General features: G+C 35.3%; 1 protein-coding gene across 1 annotated transcript in view; it reads right to left on the reverse strand.

Annotated features, from left to right (window-relative positions):
• Window positions 1-24,046, reverse strand: part of LOC149569159 (uncharacterized) — a 179,846-nt gene that overhangs the window by 13,254 nt on the left and 142,546 nt on the right. The window contains exon 8 of the mRNA XM_089821922.1: window positions 22,224-22,365. Coding sequence (XP_089678048.1) covers window positions 22,224-22,365 — 142 coding nt within the window. The remainder of the gene's footprint in view (window positions 1-22,223; window positions 22,366-24,046) is intronic.

The following is a 24,046-nucleotide window of genomic DNA, read 5'->3' on the forward strand; positions in this document are numbered from 1 at the left end:
TATTTTGATTTTGAATTTCAGATTTATCATGTTTATCATTATGACATTATGATATTGTTAATGTTCATTGTTCAATGCATAGTTCCAAGAATCGCCCGAATCGCCAATTTGGCAATTCGATTCAAGCTGGGCGGTTTTTATGAGTTGTGAATCGGTTTAGCCAATTTTTTCCCATGAATTGCTGAATTGCCGATTCATGTGATTCATGGAAAAAATCGCCCAAATCGGCTCCATGAATTGACAGAATTTAAAATTTTAAAAATTAAAAAACAAAACAAATCAAAACTAAGAACCATAGCTATGCCTCTCACACATTGACTAAAATAGAAAATCATTCATCTCCAGTAAGGAATAGAACTATCAGTTTTCCACCCACCAAGGAAAGGATTCAAAATCTGCCCACAATGTCAAGATTTGACAACTCAAAAAGAGAAACATCCAAAGAATATGTACTCTCATACATGTGCAACAAATACAATTGGGATAATTATATCAGTGGTGTCATATAGAAAAACAGTGAGGCAACATAGTTCCGAATTCATATGGACCACTAGAACATTGGATATTCAGTCAAACAACGCTCCCATTCTTAGCAAATATAATACATCTGATAAATCCAATTACAGAAATCGAGCCTAAGACTAATATATTAGTAATATAAGTTATATTCAATAAAGGGTGCATGAAATAAGTTTTAAATTGATAAAATCTCTAAACATAAAGAGTTTTCTTAAATTTGCCGATTCGATTCCGATTCATGGCCGATTCACAATTCAATTTGGCCTTGCCGATTCCGATCCAATTTTGATTCTCGTTACTTTGGTTCAGTGTTCACTAATATTGATATGCATTTTGACAATTGGGTACTGAAATCGGATATTATTTCCTAGATGGCATTCAAATGTTGTATGTTATGGTCTATAATGTTTAAATGATATGCTTTGTGCTTAGGTTCATATGAATGACATGTATATTTGCAAATTTCAATGTATATTTTAAAATTTCCCTATATATATATATATATATAGTCGTCCCCGTTTGCCATCCCTTCGTCCCCAAAATCGCCAAAAAAGTTTGTCATCCCAAACACCCGTCCTATCGTCCCCTACCATCCCCATACCAGAAACTCGAGGGAACATAGGTGGAATGCCTTGGTTGATGGTCAAAGAAGTGAAAATAGGTACATACCTTGTTGAAGACACGAAAGAAGTGAACAAAGTAATAGAGGTAAATTTTTATGAGTAATGGGATCCTAAATTTGGGATAGATTCAAAAGATAATGATTTACATGATGAGCTTATATTGCAAGCAAAGAAAGATTTGAATTGTATTGCTGAATTTATTATGAGTGCATTAAATCCTACAAGATTGGAGGAGAACAAGATTTACACTTGTAGGAAGTTACATGCAGAGAAGCAGTATTGTCAACAGTGGATACTTGTTCCAGCTGGGTATTGGAAAAGAAGAAAAAAAAATCAACAGCAGATGCTTCATCTTGTGAATGTATATTCACAAAAAAATTCCTACTTTGGTGTCTGACGTAAGAGCATCCTACATAAAAAAACTATGCAGAGTGACGAAAATGCAAGAGGAAAAATAAGTAATAAAGAAAAAAAATTTTAAAAGGTGAATGATAATTTCTTTTATCAAGGTGCATAGATGGCATTAAAAGAAAAATATAAAAAAGAACATTTTATTTAGCGAGGTGCACAGGTGGCGTTTTCAAATTTTGTGGAAAGTTCCTTAAAATACTTCTAGCATTTATTTACATTATGCAATTACTATGTGTAGTGGCCCACAAAGGTAATGTAATTTTCTAACTAGCCCACATGGTGGTGCTTAATTGTAATTGGGTGGGGATAAAATATTTGTATCAAGGTAGTTGCATTTACCTTTTATCCCACATTGGTTGTGTTTGTAATATCTTGGGTGATAAGTGTCTATACAAGCAAGGCATATGAACATTTGTAAGCAAGCTCTTTGGGTAAAAACTCAGTGTTGGAAGCACTTATGGTGAAAGCTCTTGGTCTGCAATCTCTTAGGTGCAAGCTCTTAGTTTGGAAGCTCTTAGTGTTTAATATTTTAGTGTGCAAGCTCTTAGTTTTTAAGCTCTCATATTGCAAGAAGTTGGAGTTCTCTCATCTTGGAAAATTTATAAAGAATTTTAAATATTCATGTATATTTGGTAAAGCATTTTGTCTTCTCTTTATCTTCATGTTGTAAAGTCTTTTGTTATGAGTTGTTAAGGGTGGTGTGGCCCTTCACCAAAGAGTGATAAAAGTTGAAAATTCAAAAAAAAGAAAACTCAAAAATCCAAAAAATGGGAAATTAGAAAAATCAAATAAAAGAGGGGAAAAACAATTTCTCAATGGGAGAGCAGTATTTTGTGATCATCAAGTTAATTTTCCTCCAATTTGGTTTGATTTGAACAACCAACTACATCCACAAAGTTTGGCCCAACTTGCATCGTCAAGATAGTGTAGAATTCATGACACCACCAAGCATGAGGAGATGCATTGTTTGGTATTTCAATTGACGGTGGAATTAGTGTTGCAAGAAAAAGAAAAAAAAATTGAGTTGCATCAACCAGTGGTATTTGTGAGATCAGAATCAGATTTTCATGCATTTAACGAGAAGATCAAGATGACAAAAAATGTGGAAACAAACAGATATGAGGGAAATATATGGTCAGTAGTTGGTGCAACATACATAATGTATCTCATACAGAATCCACTTGTCAGTTTTGTCAAAAATACAACCAATCAAGCCATATTTCAAATGAAATGGTTTGAAGACTTAATGACCAAGGTACCCAAGCGGAAGAGCAATTTCCGTGCATCACAACACAAGAAGAATAAATTGCAAGGAAAATCGTGCAAGCAATAAAAGATATTCAAGGAAGAGAGATAAAAAACTTGACAATGCATTACATGTCATTGTCCCGAAAGGGGATTGTCAAATATTTGAAGTAGAAGATTTAGCACAAGAAGGAGAAAGTGATTTCGATGTCTCAAGAAAATGCAATCCTTGGTGAATTGTTGTTCATGCAATAGAAGAAGATTCTCAAAATGAATTTCAAGAAATCTCAAGTGTCCATTTGGAGAGGAAGACAATAAGTAGACATGTTGAATGACAAGTACAAGTTATCATAAATCAGCCTAAGTAGACATGTTGAATGAGAGGATGTAGGAAGACACCAGCACCACAATGTTTTTCAGGGGGTCACGAAAAGATCTCGTATAAATACAAAAGGAGTCATTCCCAAAGGTGTCTCAAAATAAATGAGTTATTGTGAGAGGAATGATTCATCATCAACTTCAACCTCCCAATGCATTACCACTTGAAATTGTATTCGATGAACAACTCATGAAAATATTTAAAGATTAGCCTATTAGTGAGTCCTTAGTTTTCGAGGACAACATGGTTGATGAATGTTCATTTATGCCAGAAAATAGAGAACCAAATGAAGAATTACAGGATATTCCTACAAAAGAACCAATTAGTAAGCCCATTCCAAATGGAGAAACTTCAAGTGCCTTTGATGAGAATATGCAAAATGTGTTAAGAAATGAGCAAGTTGGTCATGTGGAAGAAAAGAATATAGAGTGATTTAGGGGCTGTGGGGGTTGCTACAATTTGATATTGCATTTAAAGAAAAACTTCGAGAGATTTGAGGATCGTCTCATTAAAGAGTCCTTGATTTTTGAAGACAAGCTTACAAAGCTACACAAGGATGCATGGTTTGTGCTATACAAGGACAAACAAGTGGAGATTATATTCCATGGACTTGACTTCAAGATTGAGCCTACCTTGATCATTGATGAATTCAATGTTGATGCTAGTGGGAGGATACACCACCAACTTCAACTTCCTAAATTTGTGGATGGTCTACAAGAACCTCCATTCAAGAGCAAAGTACAACAAGTTGTTTCTTTCACTGATTTGATTACAGAAATTTAGGAAGGGCAACTTGTATTTGAATTGATCATGGTCCTAATCAATTGCCTCAACTGTTGATTTTACAAGACAAAATTCTTAAATTTAAATTTGAGGTTACAAAAAAATTCTCAAAATACAAGGATAAGTTTACAAGATTAAGAACAATCACCAAATCCTTATTATTACTGAAAATTTTAAGAAACCATGATATGTCATGTATATGTTGTCTTTTGAGTGTTGTTCATTTACATGTGTTCTTCCTTGTTAGAGTAGGTTCATCTTGAAACATTTCACTCAAGAAGTAGGATAGGTTTATTCTCCATTTGTTTTGTTTTGTTGTTTTCTTGAGCCAGGTTATTAATTTTTCTTCAATTGCTTAAGATTTCTTTTAAGAGGCTCATTTTTTGTTGTAAGTTTAGTTTTATTTCAGTTTGGTTTGTTTGTTTGCTTTATTTTTGTCATCAGTTTAGTTTGTTTTATGAAGTCAGTCAGTAGATCAGCCTTGAGTCATTTGACTTAAGAAGTTTACTGATCTAGTTGTTTAGCTTTCTTGTTTAGGTGTTCCTGAGCTTTGGCTAGTTTCATTTTGTGGGATCCCAATTTTGTGAGAAAGGCCATGTGTTCATAAAGCACACTTTGGTGTATTCCCAATAGATGTGTTTCGTTTATTTCCTAGAAATCTCTCTATGGGGTTCTTTTGAGCTGGAGATCATTCCTAATAACCTCATCCTTCTAGAATTTGACCTAAATTTGGAATGAAGTCACCAATTGTACTTTGAATACCTGAGTCTTTTGATTAATATATCTTACACATAATTATCTGCTTTGAGTCATTGGAGTTTCGTAAGAGTAGTAGTTAGTGAAAAGTCTTAATCCTACTTCAACACCACTATAACTCTCAAGCCCTACCTAATGGAAAATGTGAAAAATGTGACAAGAAAAAACAAAGCCATATCAAAAAGAGAGAAAAAAGAGGAGAAAATGAAATGAAATGTTTGGTTTGGGTAGGCAGACATCCCTACAAGTAATGAAATTTGAAAAAATGAAAAATACCAGAAGTAAGGCAATCTTTGTGAGAACTATAGCAATAACCTTGCCAGGGTATGGTCACTTGCTTCACAATGAGGCTCTACCTAGGATGCTTTTGAAGCATGGATATCTTACGTAGCTAACAACAATGGATCTTAGAGAGCTTTAAATGTCTTGTGAAGCGGAATGAATTCACTTGAACACACATAGGTAATCGATATGAAGGCCCTTGGCTAAATTTGTGGTTCCTTCCATTTTGAGTATACTTCTTGGCTGATTGACAGGTGAAATGGGATTGGTCAATGGTTCCAAGTTCTTAACAAGTTTTATCCTTCAAATGTTCAAGAACATTTCCCAAGTATAGTTGCTAAATGTTGTGACCTTTTAACACCATCAACCCATTCCAAATGAGGATCCACACTTTTTCTTGGCAATAGGGTAGTTGTCTTAGTTGGCCTTAGACAAGTGGAAATTATGGAGTCCTTCGGTCAATAAGCTAGATTTGAGCACGTCTATGTGTAAGCCTTGTCCAGTGGAGATTTGAACCATAGAGGGAGAGGATACTCTAACAAGGCATCCAACACTTAAAGTTTCAACGTTGGAAGTAACCCTTAGTTGAAGTTTTGATTAAAAGGAGGTTAATTTGAGGTACAAGCTCTAATGTTTGAGAAAATGAAATCTGATATGAAAGATTGAAGATCTAATTTGAGTTCAAGGTAAATTCTGATAAGGAAAGAGAAAGCTTGAAGCCAAAAATTGACAAGTTGATGGGAGAGTTAACATGAGAATCAAGATGACAAAATGTACAAAATCTGAGCATGAGGCTATCAGAATGTTGAACTTTAGCAATCTGATCTGAGATAAACATGACTGAAATGAGGAGATAAAATGATAAAGAGGAGTTTTAGGTGACAAGGGAAGGAGTTTTGATTCCAAACAAACAAGCACACAACACTTACATTTTTGGCAACCTTGGAAAAGTTTCAAGGGTTGGTCTGATTCCGACCACCCTTTGGAAAAGGATTTCCAAGGGTAGGCCAGAATCCGACCTCCCCTTGGAGCTCAAGCTCCAAACCTCTCTCCATCTCTGCCCTTCACTATGAGATCAATTCCAACCTCATTGGGATTTCTTCCCAAGTTTACAGGCTGTTCAAATAAGTCTGATCTCTTGTGGAAGATGAAATTCAACTCCAAGGATGATAAGAAACTAAAACCAAGTTCGTGAGAAGGAAAATCAACTAAGTCTTTGAAAGTGACAATCAGATGTCGATTTAGAGGGAAGCCAAGATCGGACCTTTGCAACTGAATCAGTGTTAACAATACCAAGTGATAACAAGCAAAGCAAAGAAAATAAGTGAGAAAATCAGAGAAGGCTAAAAAATCAGAACATTGGGGCTTGTGTGAAATTTGGATTGCTTCATCTTATTTTAATCAACATTGGCTGATAATAAAGTTTGAATAGTAAAATCATAAGGGGCTGAGCAGTTTGTTGAGTGTTTGCAAGAGAGAATGAATCTTAGAACTCAGAAAATTAGAAGAATGGTAATTCAAAATTAGAAACTAGAATTCGTATCATGACAAGGCATGAATGGGGTTAAAATTGAGCTAAGGAAAGGCTTTATCCAAGTGTAACTTCAATATCAGGATGTAATCATGTAATTAGAAAAGGTTGTGTCATCATAGAGATTCTGATTTTGTTTACATTACCTTTAAATAAACTTAACGTAATTATTTTCTTGTTTGCAAGGTGAAACGGGGAGGACTATGGCAACATCAAAGAGCTGGGCATGAGAAGGTTTAACTAAGGCTTTTCACTTGAAGATTTTAAACAAGACAAAGATGCAGAGGAACTGTAATGCAAGGAAAACGTAGCAACTTCAAGCATCAACAAGTTGCATGTGGTTCTTCAAAAGGATAAACAGGATGGTGTTCAAGATTAAAGGCCGAAATGAAGAATTCCATCCAAGGACGAGATTCATGCCTCAAGATGGAATTCAAGGAATAAGTTGTACAAAGAAAATGACCAGCCTACAAAAGGAGAAAATAACCAAAACTTGAATTTCCTTTGGAAATCGAAGTCCGATAAGAAAGATCCAATGTTATGAATCACTTGCATCACCTCTACAAGATCAAGTCAAGAATTATAAATAGGACACGTAATTGCAATGAGGAGATATCCAAGAAGATGGAAATAATTCATGAAGAAGGAATTTGGGAATATGATCCCATCACAAACAATCGAGGTTGCTAGAGATGTAGAAACATCTTTATAATGATGGAGAAAAGAAATTGATGAAGATTGCAAGATAACAATGTTGATGTTGCACCACTCATTTTCAACCAATCAAAAGACTCCAATTTTACGTGCCCAAGCTCATTTAATCAAATTGCTCCAAGTGAACATGTGGAGTAACCAATTTTTTAAATGGTTCCCAAAGAAATGTGATTTTCTCATTGGCCCACAAAGTGGGTGCATTATTGTAAATGAATAAGTATTTAATGCTTGTAGTTGGTAGTTACATTAGAGTTGGGTTGGCACAATCTAGGTCATTGATCTTGAATGAATCGTAGTCATTTGTCGTACTTGGAACAACTATAAAAGATAAGGCCTTTACATTTGTGAGAGAGATTAGTTAAATCTATGTAGAGGAGAGATTCACAACGATTGTTGTTGTAATGCTACAAATATCATTCCTAATTCGTCATTGTTATCATCATGAATACTTATGAAGCTGTGAAGTATTGCATGGTTTCTACATTTCCTCACGTAGATTAGTATTTCATTTATGTTGAGTAGAAGTACAAGTACAAGAATAGAAGATATTGTTGTTGGTGAATTATGGTGAAATTTATGTTCATATCTTTTGGTACTTGTTGATTGCAAGAAACAATGTAAGGTTGGTCAGAATTAATTGCAAACACCTAACTTCAATTGGAGATTTTCATTTGGATTGCATCTGCATTAGGTATTTGAATGAGTGTTCACAATATGAAAATCATGCACACATCCTTAGAAGAGAGCACCATCCTTTGCATAGTTAATTTGGCGAAGCAAGGATTGTTTTAGTCTCACCTAACCATCAATATTGTTTTGCATTTTAGACTTATCAACTGTAGGTGTCTCATCTTTGCTAGATAACTTGTGCCCAGTTATCATCCGTGTACCAACAGGCTCACAATTTTCCAAGCCGAATCTCTTCAACAAATCTTTCAAGTACTTAGTTTGTGATAGGAAAAAACCACCACTATTCTGCACAAACTGTAAACCTAAGAAATATTTCATCTCACCAATCATGCTCATCTCAAATTCATTCTTCATTTCATCAGCAAATTTGTCACTTGCTTTGTCATTATCTCCAAATATTATGTCATCCACAAATTTCACAATAATCAACAATCCATTTTCAATTTCTTTCAAATATAAACTAATATTTGCAGTACCTTTTGCAAATCCCAATTTTGTCAAATACTTGTCTAACATTGCATTCCAAGTTCTAGGTGCTTGTTTTCATTCATATAATGCTTTCTTCAATTTGCATACCATGTCTCCTTCTACTGTCAAAGGAAATCCTTTAGGCTGCTCAATGTAGACTTCTTCTTCAAGTTCTCCATTCAAGAACGTTGACTTTACATCTATCTGATAGACTTTGAACATTTTACTTGCTGCATAAGCCAAGAACATCCTTACTGCTTTAATTTTGGCAATAGAGGCAAATGTCTCTTCATAGTCTATACCTTCTTGCTGTGGATATCCTTTACAACCAATCTTTATTTATTTCTCACAACTTCGCCTTGTTCATTCATTTTGTTTTTGAAAACCCATTTAGTTCCTATAACATTCTTATCATTAGTTCTAGCAACCAATTCAGGCTGCTCAACGTAGACTTCTTCAGGTTCTCCATTCAGAAACGTTGACTTCACATCTATCTGATACACTTTGAACTTTTTACTTGCTGCATAAGCCAAGAACATCCTTACTGCTTCAATTCTAGCAATAGAAGCAAATGTCTCTTCATAGTCTATACCTTCTTGCTGTGGATATCCTTTACATACCAATCTTGCTTTATTTCTTACAACTTCGCCTTGTTCATTCATCTTGTTTCTGAAAACCCATTTAGTTCCTATAACATTCTTATCTTTAGTTCTAGGAACCAATTCCCATGTCTCATTCTTCACAATTTAATCTAGTTCTTCCTTCATTGCTTAAATCCAATGATCATCCTTGCATGCCTCATCTACACTCTTTGGTTCAACTTGAGAAATCAAACACAATTCTTCATGAACTCTATTTCTTGTCATAACTCTTTTTTTGCTTCCAATAATCTAATTAGCAGGGTGATTCTTTGTCAAATTCCTATTATGTGTAGGTGTCACTAACTCAATTCTTACTTCTCTAGGTTCAAATCTTGGTTCTTCTCTCTGTTCCACAACTTGAATATCATTCTGCAAATCATTGTTACTCTCAAAGAAAGTTTCAACATTTTCAATGATAGGCTTAGGATCAGCTTCTTCATCATCAGAATTATAATCCAGCACTCTCTCTTTGACTCCAAACTTTTCATTTGCTTTCACATTTGCGCAGTCAACAATAGTCTTAGTTCTCTGATTAAAATATCTATAAGCTTTGCTTTTCAACAAATAACCAAGGAACATACCTTCATCGCTTCTTGCATCAAACTTACCAATGTCATCATCTCTCTTGATATAACATTTACTTCTAGAAATCCTGAAATATTTCAGTAATGGTGCATGTCCAAACCATAGTTATAAGGTGTCTTATTCATACCTTTTCTGAGTTGCACTCTGTTCATTGTATATATTGTTGTATTAACTGCTTTTCAACAAAATATCTTTGATATGTCATTCTCAAACATAATGGTTCTCGTTGCTTCTATTACAGACCTATTTCTTCTCTCAACAACTCTATTCTGCTCAGGAGTCTTAGGAGTTGATAGTTGTCTCTTAATGACATTCACTTCACAAAAGGTGTTAAACTCATTCGAGGTAAACTCTCCACCTCTATCTAATCTTAAGCATTTAATTTTCAATCCAAACTCATGCTCAACTCTATTCTTAAATACCTTAAACTTCTCAAAATGCTTCAGACTTTTTTTTCAGGAACGCTACCCACATCATTCTAGTAAAGTCATCAGCAATAATCATGAAGTACCTTTCACCGTAGAACCCACTTGTCCTAGTAGGATCACTCAGATCTATATGAACAATCTCCAATTTCGCTATTGTAGTGAACTTCTTGCTAGGAAAGGAATTTTTCTACTTCTTAGCCATAACACATTCTTTGCACACAACATTAGTAGGCTTTACAATTTTCGATAAATCTCTAACAAGAAACGTACTACAAGCCTTCACAATATTATCAAAGTTTATATGACAAAACCTTCTATGCCACAACCAACTATTATCAACTTTTGCAACCAAACATGTCATCTCTGTAGGGTTTAGCTGAAAAAAATTACCTCTGGATCTTACCAGTGCCAATCAACTTACCATCTTTATCCTTAATAATGCATGTCTTCTCTGTGAATTGTAACTAATATCCCTTATCAACCAACAGTACAACACTCAATAGGTTATGTTTTAATCCATCAACAAAGTAAACATCATTTGTGTTAGTTTTCCCATCAAGAGTAATAGATCTTATTCCCTTGATATGACAAGCAACATTATTACCAACTATAACAATTTCTCCATCATGACTACTAAACTAAACAAATTTATTCATGTCACCAGTCATATGATGTGAACAACCACTATCTATGATCCAATCAACTTTCTTTTCAACCTACAAAACTAGGGCTTTCTCTTCTCTGACTTCTTTTTCAGGATTTTCTTCTTTTATAACTACAAATCCTAACTCATCATCAATTTCTCTCTGAACTCTTTCATCAAATTCATCATCTTCATTTGCATATAAACAATCCCTAGGTCTTCTAGACTTGAAATTCTTCTTATATTTTTTTCTCTTTTAGGACACTTAGAAGCATGATGACCAAATTCATTACAAGTCCAACATTTAAAGATTGTCTTACTGCCTGGTTATCTCTTACAAGCAAGGCAATTCCTTCTTCAATCCTTCTGTCCTCCTCAGATCTGGATCTGCTACTACTAGCATAATCTCCACTGGTGCTTGCACTTCTTGACAAGGGTGAACACTTAATGCACTAAAAGCGGTTTCCACTCTAGGCAAATCTCCAACTTGCTTCTACCTCACTTTTGTTGCTTCCAAACTTCCAAGAAGACTCTCTCTGGTAAACTTCTCAGTGCAAGGTATCACTTGCTCAGTCATCTGCGTTGTCTACTTAAATGGTGGTGTCAAGGTTTTCAAGACCTATATAATCTCATCTTCCATCTTTAGATCCATTGCAAGACTTAATTCCTGCAACAATTTCTGATATTCTACCAATATAGCTTCTTACAAATTCATCTTCCATCATCTTAGAATCTTGAAACAAACATATCCAATTCTGTAATCTAATTCTCTTAGCATGCTTATCACCTTCAAAAGTGTATTCCAAAGTTGTCCAAATTTTATGAGATGTTTCTAAGTATGTTTACCTAACTGTATTCATCTTCAGGAAGAACCAACAATAATGCTTCTCTGGCAAGCATATCGCACATAAATAGATCTCTTTCAGCTTCACTGCATTCTTCAAGTTTGCTTTCTTCCACATTCTTCTTCTCATTCTTTGACATCAGCCAATATCCTAGACCCATGCATAATAGATGTGTCTTTATCTTCTCTTTCCATCTACCATAGTTAAATCTATCAAACTTAGGATTTTCTTATTTGAAATAGCCCGTTGTTGATCTCCTTAAGCTGTTAAGCTTTTCTTTCAAGGACCTCATGCTCTGATGTAATGACCCTGCTCAAATCTGATCCCAAAAAGTTGATAAAGGTTCAAGAAAACAATTTACATACAAGGGTCATATGACTGATATAAAATTTCAATTTGCTTTTATGGCTCTTTCCTTCACTTAGCATCAATTAGAATGCTTGCAAGAAGACTCTGAATTGACTAAACAATGACCTAACATGAATGTGCAACTTATTTTGACAATATTCAATGCATATATGTGACTGAAACTATTTGCAATATGCTGCTACAGCAACTAGTAATTTTGACAAACACTTGGTATGCAGAATTATAACATTATTTATGCCAAAAAGAGAACCTACAACCAATTGACATTTTGTCAAACAATTGACATGCAAACTAATAAGCTGATCATCAATGATAAATACATATTCAATTACACTATATCAGACCAGCAAATTATGTCTCCTTTATTGCATATAAAATGTTAACTACAATGCTAGTGTGAAATGGCCAAGACTCTTGGCTTACATCCGCAAAAATAATGCTTAAATCTGTTACAACTTTCACCTACAGCCTTACCTTCTAATATGCATATAAATGATAAGAACAATGTATGTAATATCCAAAAGAACTTGATTGTAGATGGCTGTAATAATTTTCTCCAATGCTGCCTTTCTGTTTTGCTTTTTCCGATCTGCTTTTTCACTTGCTTTTTTCCGATTTGTTTTTTCGCTTTGCTTTTTCGGACTGCTTTTTTCGAATCTATTTTTTCGGACTGTTTTTTCGGATCTGCTTTTTCGGACTACTTTTTTCGAATCTGCTTTTTCGAACTGCTTCCAAAGACTCAAACCCTCGGGTAGTCTAAGTATACAAATTAAGCTCAACTTGAAATGATTGAATACCACTTCCAAAGTGCAACCCTTCAAAAGATCTTTCACTTCCTCAGTTATGCAATCTACTGGGAGGTATCGTTCCCAAAGACCAATAGACTATCTGAAACCCTTGGCTTTACAATAGACCATATGATTGTATTCACAATCTGATGTCAAGAGAAATGATAAAACTGGATGATGAGAATGAAGCCCAGGATGCCTATTTATTCTTTTTCTCCACTTTCTCCAGAAACTTCTAGAACATTATTTTATTTATTAAGTGACTTTATAAGATATTTTTCAAGTCACTTTATTATATTAATTAAATATAAAGTTACCCTTTTAATATTTATTTATTTGATAGCTTTATAAATAATTAACTTAATACCACTTATTTATTTAATTAAAATAATTAATTAATCATCCTCATAAAAAATTCATTATTTTGGACAACTTAATTAATTAAATCAAATTACCGCCAAAACGGGGACATTACAATCTGCCCCTCCTGAAATTGCTTTACCTCAAGTAATTCACCACCTAGATCCCACAAGAACTGCATAATGTCCTTGTCATCACCAAACAACTCCTGCAACATTTGCTCAATCCATCTGTCATTTTGTCATACCAACTCAATACCACCAATGCATTCCACTGACCTAAGCGAAATGTACAACCCAACTCTGCAACAATGGTGAACATTCCCAAATGAAATTGTATCTAGTATGAAGAATCCACATACTATACAATTCCTGCAATCAACACAACTTTGCAGATCACCGGCTACTATCTCATAACCATAACTCCCATGCATCACTGATGGCAAATAGTCATCACATGATAGATAGCAAGAACTAGAACCCAAACCAAATTTGACGGCCATCAAGTCCTCAACACCTAGATCCAATGCAAACTGATGAACATACCCTGCAATTTATAAGATATTTTTCAAGTCACTTTGTTAAATTAATTAAATATAAAGTTACCTTTTTAATATTTATTTATTTAGTAACTTTATAAATAATTAACTTAATACCACTTATTTATTTAATTAAAATAATTAATTAGTCATCCTCATAAAATATAACGAGGACATTACAATCCAACCCTCCTGAAATTGCTTTACCTCAAGCAATTCACCACCTGGATCCCACAAGAACTACATAATGTCCCTATCATTGCCAAACAACTCCTGCAACATTTGCTCAATCCATTTGTCATTCTGTCGTACCAACTCAATACCACCAACGCATTCCACTAACCTAAGCGGAATGTACAACCCAACTCTGCAACAATGGTGAACATTCCTGAATGAAATTGTACCCAGTATGGAGAATCAACATACTGTACAACTCCTGCAGTCAACACAACTCTACAAATCACCGGCCACTGTCTCATAACCATAACTCTCATGCATCACTGATGACGAATAGTCATCACATGATAGATAGCCAGAACTAGAACCCAAACCAAATCTAACGGCCATCAAGTTCTCAACACCTAGATCCAGTGCAAACTGATGAACATACCCTATAGTATAATGCTGATTAAAAGAACCAACCTCAGTCGACAACTTGCCATACACAGGTGATGCAACCCACTACAACTGATCACTAACCAAGCCGGAACTAACTACTACTTCCGAAGATATTGCCAAGGGAGTAGTGTCACTAGCAGGAACCATGCCAACTGTCGGCTCAGCAACATCACACATGACCTCTGATACAACATCACTAGTCTCCTTGCCATTCGTAATAGAGCCCACCACCAAGTCAAACATACCTCCATGCTTAGCTGCAGCGCCCAACTCAACTGAACCTGCCTCCAGTGGAAACGAACCAAACATGCTAATACTGGTATCAAGGACAGATATATCCTCATCTCCACTACCTCTATCAACCTTGACCATGGACATCCTCAGATCACCAGACACTGCGGTCTGTGACTGTACAGAATCTAGTAAAGACTGAAGTCGCTCTAACTCCATGGTCACCTCAGCCAAATGAAATTGTGACTCCTCGAAAGCCAACCGTGTACTCTCAAGGAACTCAGAGGTCACCTCGAGCTGCTAAGTAAGCTCACTCACCTCATCTTCCTTGACCAATAATGCGTCATATGTTGTACTGCCCCACTCCATAAGATAATCTCTGTCGGCTACCAACTGCATATAATTCTGTCTCAAAATCCGGATAGCCTCCCATAAAGAGTCAATCTCTATCAAGGAAAGATAACTGCCTCCCTGCTCATCACTAGTAGGAGAACCCCATCCGTAAACTGCTAACAACTGACGAGTAGCATCGAAATGCTTGCAAGCGATAGCAATGTCTCGCTCACTAACTCTCAGCTGACTAGACACATGATTGAGCTGGCTGGTCGAACTCCTATACTCTACCCCTCGCACACTGTCCAAAGGAGTAATTTCAGAATAGCTATCATCTGTAATACTGCCATCCAAATTCTGCAAACCAACTATGAACTCGTATCATCAAACGGAGTGACTGAAGCATCAACATAAACCTCTGTATCAAAGGAACCCGCTAAACACGGTAAGTCCTCAACACTATTAACAACATCCTCCTTGGTGTCATCTATAATAATCAAATCCTGGAACTCTTCTGTAAACTCTATCATATCTAAGGGATCATCAACCCATTCCAACAAGAAAGATTGACTGGATACATGAACAATGCCCAGCACAGGTGTATAAAAACTAATTCCAGCATCAGACAAGCTGCTGGCATGGATGAGAACTACACCTGGTAAACTACTAATCAAGTTCATGATAGTGCAACAAATACTACTACCAAAGAATGATAGATATCTCCGATCAAAACAATCCCAAGTACTGAGATAAGGATTCCAACATCTAATCCACGAACGGAAATCAACTGGCAACTCAAGTAAACTCCTCACCTAAGTAATGTGAACAATACCAACTGACTTCATGCACCTATTTACTGTACCCACTACAATCTCTGAATCCGGAGTGTGAATGCTAGACATACTCATATCATCATCAATATGTGACCCGACTGTAAAAGAAAACTGAGTCCTTTCCATATGCACTAACTCCTGAACTGAACTCACCTCGAGACGAAGCTCGTCCACATGTCTCTCAAAATCCTGGAGAGCCAACTGAGCATACATCAAGGAATTCCGAGTATCCTCCAACTCCTGAGAAAATCGGTCGACCTCCTCTTCCTTCTTCAATGCATCTGAATAGATCCCCAGAAGATTAAGGAGATGATCGCGATCTAAAAGTAGGTGTATGTAACTTACCTTCATTGCTTCCATGCCTTCCTTGATCTGTTGTAAGTCATCACAAGAAGAACCTACTATGACTCCTTTTTGTCTCTCTTGCAATTGAATCATCCAAATGTGATTCTCGATCAATCCACACATCTTGTCATGATGAGATAAAGCCGCAACAATATCCTTTTTCTTTGTCTTCAGCTAGCTTGCCAAACCACGTGAAGAACTACTAGCCTCTATCTCATGCGAAGAAGCATCCAACTGTGCCTGATACTCATTCTCTACAAAGTCCTGAATGCTCACTTTCTGATCAACCGTACTATCCTCAAACATGACAGTATCCTCAACTGCCATAACTTCATCCAGCCCAACTGTACTAGAATCACTATCTATGTCAATCACGCAGTCCAGTGTGCCTATGATATCACCTTCTGATGCAACTGGCTCAACCCGCACAACATCTGTAACCACTTCTGCTTGTGAAGATGATGCAGATAAACCATTACCTGAAGATGTGCTAATGTCTCCCTGTATCGAATCAGCATGTCTATGAAACTCCTCATACATGTTTCTGCCTGTCATAGGAAAAGTACTTCGATCTTTAGGCCTATCAATCAGGCTCTTTAACCACGTACATGCCATAGGTGACACATTCCTCTTTTTTGTCCAAACCCACAATAAATCTTCTGCCAAAAGTTTAGAAATTTCATCCTCCTCCTCAAACAAGATTGTGAACATGATGGAGTGCATCGATGCTAATACGCTGCTGGGATGAAACTCATCCATAATATTCCAAAATGTGTTAAACAAATTGCGAATGTCACCGATGCAACCTATTGCCAGCATAATGTTTTCAAATCTACACCTTGCAAATACTTCAAGTAATCTTGCCCTTTTTGTGAAATAAGGGTCCCGGAAGTTATCCAACTTTTTGAAGCTTTTTACCATGGCGTGAAGTATCTCTCTCATAATCTGATCGTCATAAGAATTAAGGCCAAGTATTATCCTCATGATTTCACTAATGCAAGAGAGAGTTGCAAGTCTTATCACCTCATCATAATGTCTCAATAAGCGGGGCTTAACCAACAAACCAAATGCTAGAGATAAAGTCGTTTGCATAGCATTGGGTTTTGACTGATCAATCTTGCCTAAATAATTTTCCAACTCCTCCAAAGTTTTTAGAAGGTCCTCTGTTCGCTGAAATGGGCAATCTAATATCTTCTTTGCATTGTGCATTCTTTCTTCCAAATCCCTGTGTCTTGTTAACACCATACTAATAATTGAATTCATTCTAAAATAACCCAGTCAGGCTGGCAGGAAACCGCTCTAATACCACTATAATGACTCTGCTCAAATCTTATCCCAAAATGCTGATAAAGGTTCAAGAAAACACTTTGCATACAAGGGTCATATGACTGATATAAAATTTCAGTTTGCTTTTATGGCTCTTTTCTTCACTTAGCATCAATTAGAATGCTTGCAAGAAGACTCTGAATTGACTAAACAATGACCTAACATGAATGTGCAACTTATTTTAACAATATTCAATGCATATATGTGACTGAAACTACTTGCAATATGCAGCTACAGCAACTAGTAATTTTGACAAACACTTGGTATGCAGAATTATAACATTATTTATGCCAAAAAGAAAACCTACAGGCAATTGACATTTTGTCAAACAATTGACATGCAAACTAATAAGTTGATCATGAATGATAAATACATATTCAATTACACTATATCAGACTAGCAAATTATGTCTCCTTTATTGCACATAAAATGTTGACTACAATGCTAGTATGAAATGGCCAAGACTCTTGGCTTACATCCGCAAGAATAATGCTTAAATCTGTTACAACTTTCACCTACAGCTTTACCTTCTAATATGCATCTAAATGATAAGAACAATGCATGTAATATCCAAAGGAACCTGATTGTAGATGGCTGTAATAATATTCTCCAATGCTGTCTTTCTGCTTTGCTTTTTCCGATCTGCTTTTTCACTTGCTTTTTTCAGATCTGCCTTTTTGCTTTGCTTTTTCGAACTGCTTTTTCGGATCTTCTTTTTCGGACTGTTTTTTCGGCTCTGCTTTTTCGGACTGCTTTTTTCGAATCTGCTTTTCCGAACTGCTTCCAAAGACTCAAACCCTCAAGTAATCTAAGTATACAAATTAAGCTCAACTTGAAATGGCTGAATACCACTTCCAAAGTGCAACCCTTTAGAAGATCTTCCACTTCCTCAGTTATGTGATCTACTGGGAGGTATCGTTTCCAAAGATCAATAGACTATCTAAAACCCTTGGCTTCACAATAGACCATATGATTGTATTCACAATCTGATGTCAAGAGAAATGATAAAAATTGGATGATGAGAATGAAGCCCAAGATGCCTATTTATTCTTTTTCTCCACTTTCTCCAGAAACTTCTAGAACATTATTTTATTTATTAAGTGACTTTATAAGATATTTTTCAAGTCACTTTATTAAATTAATTAAATATTAAGTTACTTTTTTAATATTTATTTATTTGATAATTTTATAAATAATTAACTTAATACCACTTATTTATTTAATTAAAATAATTAATTAGTCATCCTCATAAAATATTCATTATTTTGGACAACTTAATTAATTAAATTAATTAAATCAAATTGCCGCCAAAACGGGGACATTACATCTGATACCAATTGTTAGAAAGTAAAGTCCACCAAGATAACTAAGAAGGGGGGTGAATCAATTATCGGATCAATATAACTCTTATCAACCTTATTAAACCTTAAGCATGTGAACAATATAATCAGTAACCATAAGAAGATACACATACACAATAACACCAGATATGTTAACTAGGAAAACCCTTGATCAAAGGAAAAAACCCGTTGGGTATGGTGCCCACAAAATGATATATTAATATAAAGGTTCCTTGTAAAAGGATGGACTTTGTTAAGAGCCAATGAGATACATCAATAAATATCAGTCCCTATTAGAAGACTTTGAATCCCTATTAGGAGATTCCAACCTCGTTAGAGATTGTAGAGGGTAGATAGACCCACTGTCCAAATAGCTTCAGGGGAAAGTCCACCGAACTCACTGTCCAACTGGCCTCTATATTATTCCTTGCAGAATAACAAAAATGAAATTGAACTCCGCAACTCAAACTCTTTCTCTATGCCAATACCGCACCAAACACTTACTCAAATCTCAATACCAAAGCTTCAAACTCGCATTGCACTGATCTCTTTGATCGCTTACACACATTTACTAACTTCGCATATCACTTGTGCAATTCTCACTTGCGCATTCACTCTCATATATTGCACACTTCACCACAAGGAAAATAACCTTCATTTATACCATATCTTAAAATAATTCTCTGAGTTGGACTTGAGGCTTTCTCAATTAATTATAATAGAACCTCATTAAGATATTACAATTCATTACATCTTTTCATAATTACAAAACATTGTCGGCTCATAGTAAATACAACTTCTCACACGTGCGACCTCTAACCTTGCGCATTCGTTGACGTCATCATCAGGCTGTCTACTATCACTGTCTAACTTCACTCATCACGATTCTATACCTGTTAAGAGACAATCCAAACATCAGAAACCACTTGTCAGGTACTTTGTCTGCACACTGTCCTTTGTAATTCTTGAATAACTCCTACATGTCTTCGATTCTTTACACACGCACTTGTCCACAACATCAGCACACAGTGTAGAATATATCCTCAACCGCACTTGTTCTCATCATCAATACACAGTCTGTATGACCTCGTTCTCTACCTACTACTCTACCAGTCTTTACAAAAACAATACTATGTTGGCATCAATGACAAACACAATTATGAATGCAACATGCTAATCTCCCCAACTGTTCTATGAATGCTTAGGATACTCCCCCAAAGGAAAGCCATCAACATTCATGCTAACAGTCCTCATCATCTACATACACCTATTTGATCCACCCAACTTTGTTTCCAGTCTTTTATAGCATAAGATTGAAAGAATGGACTGCACAAGGTGTCCAAAAGATATGCTTATATCGCTCTTCAACCAACAAATGAGCAGCTCTACAATTCTTTGTATTGTTCGTTATCACTTGAACAACATTTCTAGCACCCACTTGTTCAATGTTAGAGATGAGAATATCAGCAATAAATAGGCCATCTTTTACTTGCACCTCACAATCCATGGATTTCAAAAACATTGTCCCTTTAGGGGACACCGCCATTACATTGATCAAGGGACAATTTTGTGCATTTTGCCACCTAATACCCCTATCTCATTTCATGAATCTCTTATGGGCTTCAAAGTTAATGTTATAGCTTTAATTGGTTTGAATTGATCATGAGATAAACTGTGCTAATCAATTATTATGACTACTAAGTTATGTTATCACGAAAACAGGTAGTTAGATGGTTGGTCTATCCGAGGAAGTTATACAGATGCTGTCATCGGTAAATATTGTGTAGCCAACAAGTTGATGTCATCAACAATTGTTATGTAGCCAACGGGCCCCTTCGGGAAGGTTCCTGTTATGTAGCCGACGGGCCCCTTCGGGATGGTATATGTACAACTATGGATCATGGTTGTAATCATCATTGGAAGCACTATGTAATCTTTGTGGCATACATGCGAATAATAAAAGGAGTACCGCTGTTCTTGTCTATTGTCTGTATGCATTAATCTATTTACCCCATACGGAAAACAGATGCGACGGTTCGCCTCACATCCCCTTGGATAGTATATGTATGCACTTCTCTTTTGGAATGAGGCACACTTGTACGTAGCAAGAGTTGATGAATACAATGTTGTTATATTATCTTTCTATCCATTGTTGAGTACTTTACTTATGTATGCAAGTAACCTCTATTAACCCCAAAGAGAAAACAAGTTAATCACTATTATCCCTGACTAAGAATCATTCGATAACCCCATATATATATATATATATCTATATATATATATATATATATATAATTGAGTATTTATATATACATATACATTTGCATTTGCTTCTTATTAAAATCATCTAATGATTATTGTCAGTTATTAATTATTGATCAATGTTAACAAATCTAGTTGACCAATAATATTAAAATCCATATGAATTGTTGATTTGATCTGGGTCGGTGAATTTTGACAGTGGTTCGCCCAGGTTCAACTAGCTTATGGTTTGGCTGGAACCAGGCCTGTTTGGGAAAGACCTTGTCTAGACCAAGAGGCGGATCAGACCAGTACCACAGATCAATTCGAATCGTGGCTGCTCTGGGGTCCAATTCCTGTGAAGCAGACATCCTAGCTTTATTTTCACAACATATTAAAGTACATGCATTCTTGACAACCTTGTTAATTAGTGATAGGATTTCATGAGGAAGGTTATGCAGTTTTAGTTATTTACTTAGTTTAATAAGGAAAAGCCTTTTATGGTGTTAAAAATAAAAAATATAAATCATTAAAGAATACAAAATGAAAACATAACATCATGGGAATGGCACAATAAAATGCAACATGAGATGCTTATAAATAACAGCGATAAATAAAACTATATTTTGGAGTTATGTTGATAGTCACAAATTAAGAGAAGCAAAACAATTGACATTTTCACATATCTACTGTCAGCTATAATGATACCTAGGCTTATGGAACATTGGAATAAGATGCAAATCAAGGAAAATGCACCTTAATTCCTAGAAAACCTCTATTTGCAAAAGCATGTGCCTATAAAAGCTCTGAATTAACAAAACCATTATATGGTTAATCATCATCCACTAGATGAAATGATCCAAACTTAAAATTAAAATTTAGTACAATAAAAAAGCATGATTACTTTGTCAATCTTACAAACACCATGGATCCTGCTTCACATCAAGTTATTCCCAACTAACTACCACAAACAAACCAACACAATCAAGAAATATTGTAAATTTCATGTCAACCTTCAGCTAGTTCATCCCACTTCCCAAGTATTGTATCCCAACTATATCAGACTGGCACCTAACACTAGCCCCCAACAATCCCTAGATCATCTTCTCATTAGCCATCAAACATATAAAATTGTAAAGTCCACGCATGCAGAATGCCAAAGAATTTTAAGGTCAATATTAGCATAAAGTTGTAAACCACCATTCTCAAAAAAAGACTACTGGCTCTGAATAATGCTCAGGCACAACATTTGGGAGCATTATATTTTCAAATAGGATGCAAAGTGAGATTAAATTTCTTAACACACTGATTTCAAGATGATTTACAGTAAACCAAGAAAGAGTCCATCAGCTACTCACTTTTTCCTGCGACTTCTCTAACATGTCAGCATCAACCATTATAGCTTGGTCTTTAGCAAGATGAGCATTTTCTTCACGCTCATATCTGCGGCGTCTTGCAACACAGACTGCACACAAGCATCCATCCTTGTGCTGATATTTACTGCGCAAGCACCGAAAAAATATATAGGCACGCTAAGCAACAGTTTCTCTACTCTCAAAATCAATGCCATGACATGTCCAGTTCTGTGTTTTCAAACAAGTCTTCATTCAAGTTCATTTATTGTCCTCCAATCTTGTAGGTATACAGATGGCACATCCCAAGTTTGAATAAAATAAAAATCACAGGCTGATTAAATGTAAATCATTTCCAATTGTTATGCAGTTTCAAAAAAATAATGTTTTATTCAGAACTATGTACTACTGAGATTTGACAACAACAATCCTAGACTGATTGTAAAACAGATTAAGATCTGTCCAATTCCTTCTTGTGTACTAATACATCTAGCTAATACAACAATTCCATATAACAAAGATGTATCATTCACATCAATTCAACATGCTTGTAACAAGAATATCTTGGAAACATGGCTATTTGATAGATAATTGATTGCAAGCAATACTGATTTCAATATTCTAACTCCAACATGATATCAGAGGTATTAGAGGTGTTTTAAGGCTATTTATGGTAGAGAAGCCAAGAAGACCAATGAGAATGAAAGATTGATAAATAGATCAATATTTTGGAATGTATGAAACACAAAGGAATATTGTCTGACTGTTTTTATGATGTTTCTTGGATTATAATGCCATTTCCCATAGTTACCAAGCACAAGCAAAATTGCAGACTGAAAAGATAATTAGATTTGGTAAAATGTGAAAAGATTTTAGGTATGGGATATGATGACAAAGTTCTCTCAAATGCCAATTCGAGGGAAGGAGGAATAGCTTTCCTAGAGGCAATTCTAATGAGTTAAGGAGCTTTGTCAACAATGCCAAATGACAAAGTTCAAAATGGCATCTCTGTGTTACCTATTCCAACATAAATAGGGAAAATGGTATGAAAGCAACCTTCAATTCAAAAGAATAGAAGTTTTGCAGAGATGAAGATGTGTTCTCAGAGAGAACATTGAATAGAGTTAGAAATCTAGCAAAGTCAAATAAATTTAAAGCTTCTGTACAACTCATACATGATGATATTTTTTGTTTTGTTTTTTCTCAAATAAAAAAAAGAGATCTTGACTGTTCCAATGTTGAAAGTCATCATTAAAAATCCAAGCAACTAAAAAAATCAGAGTACAATACAAAACTCAAGGGTGAGGATGGAAAAACTATTAATCAAACATGCTTCTAATTTTTTGAACCAAAAATTGCATTCAGAAGCTGCTCACTCTTCACAATAGAACTAAAGGAACACATCAATCATTGAAATGACCAGGCAAGGTGGAGAAAAATCTTCAAAATAGGTAAAAGCGAAAAACAGGAAATACAATAGTGTGTTTTCTCAATTGATGAGTGTCAACAGAAAAAACCTTAACCAAAGTGTAAGGTTTAATATTTTATTATTTGTATTCAATCTGTGATGTTATTAGAAAGGAGAACCAATATATGCAATAAATATAAATCAACTTAGAATAACTTACATTTATTCATGTATACACACCTATAGTATCATATAATCATATACTTTAATGTATTACACATACCTTAATACATACATGCACACAACTCCTTATTCTCACATATATTTATTATGTATTATTTGAAACAAGTTTACACATTATTTCACTCTTTTCTCCCAATTTCCCTCTTTATTTCTATTCATAATGTCTTTTGAACAATAT

Source organism: Cupressus sempervirens, chromosome 3, assembly GCF_028749045.1.
Source record: "Cupressus sempervirens isolate cs-2001-9-10 chromosome 3, ASM2874904v1, whole genome shotgun sequence".
Lineage (NCBI taxonomy): Eukaryota > Viridiplantae > Streptophyta > Pinopsida > Cupressales > Cupressaceae > Cupressus > Cupressus sempervirens.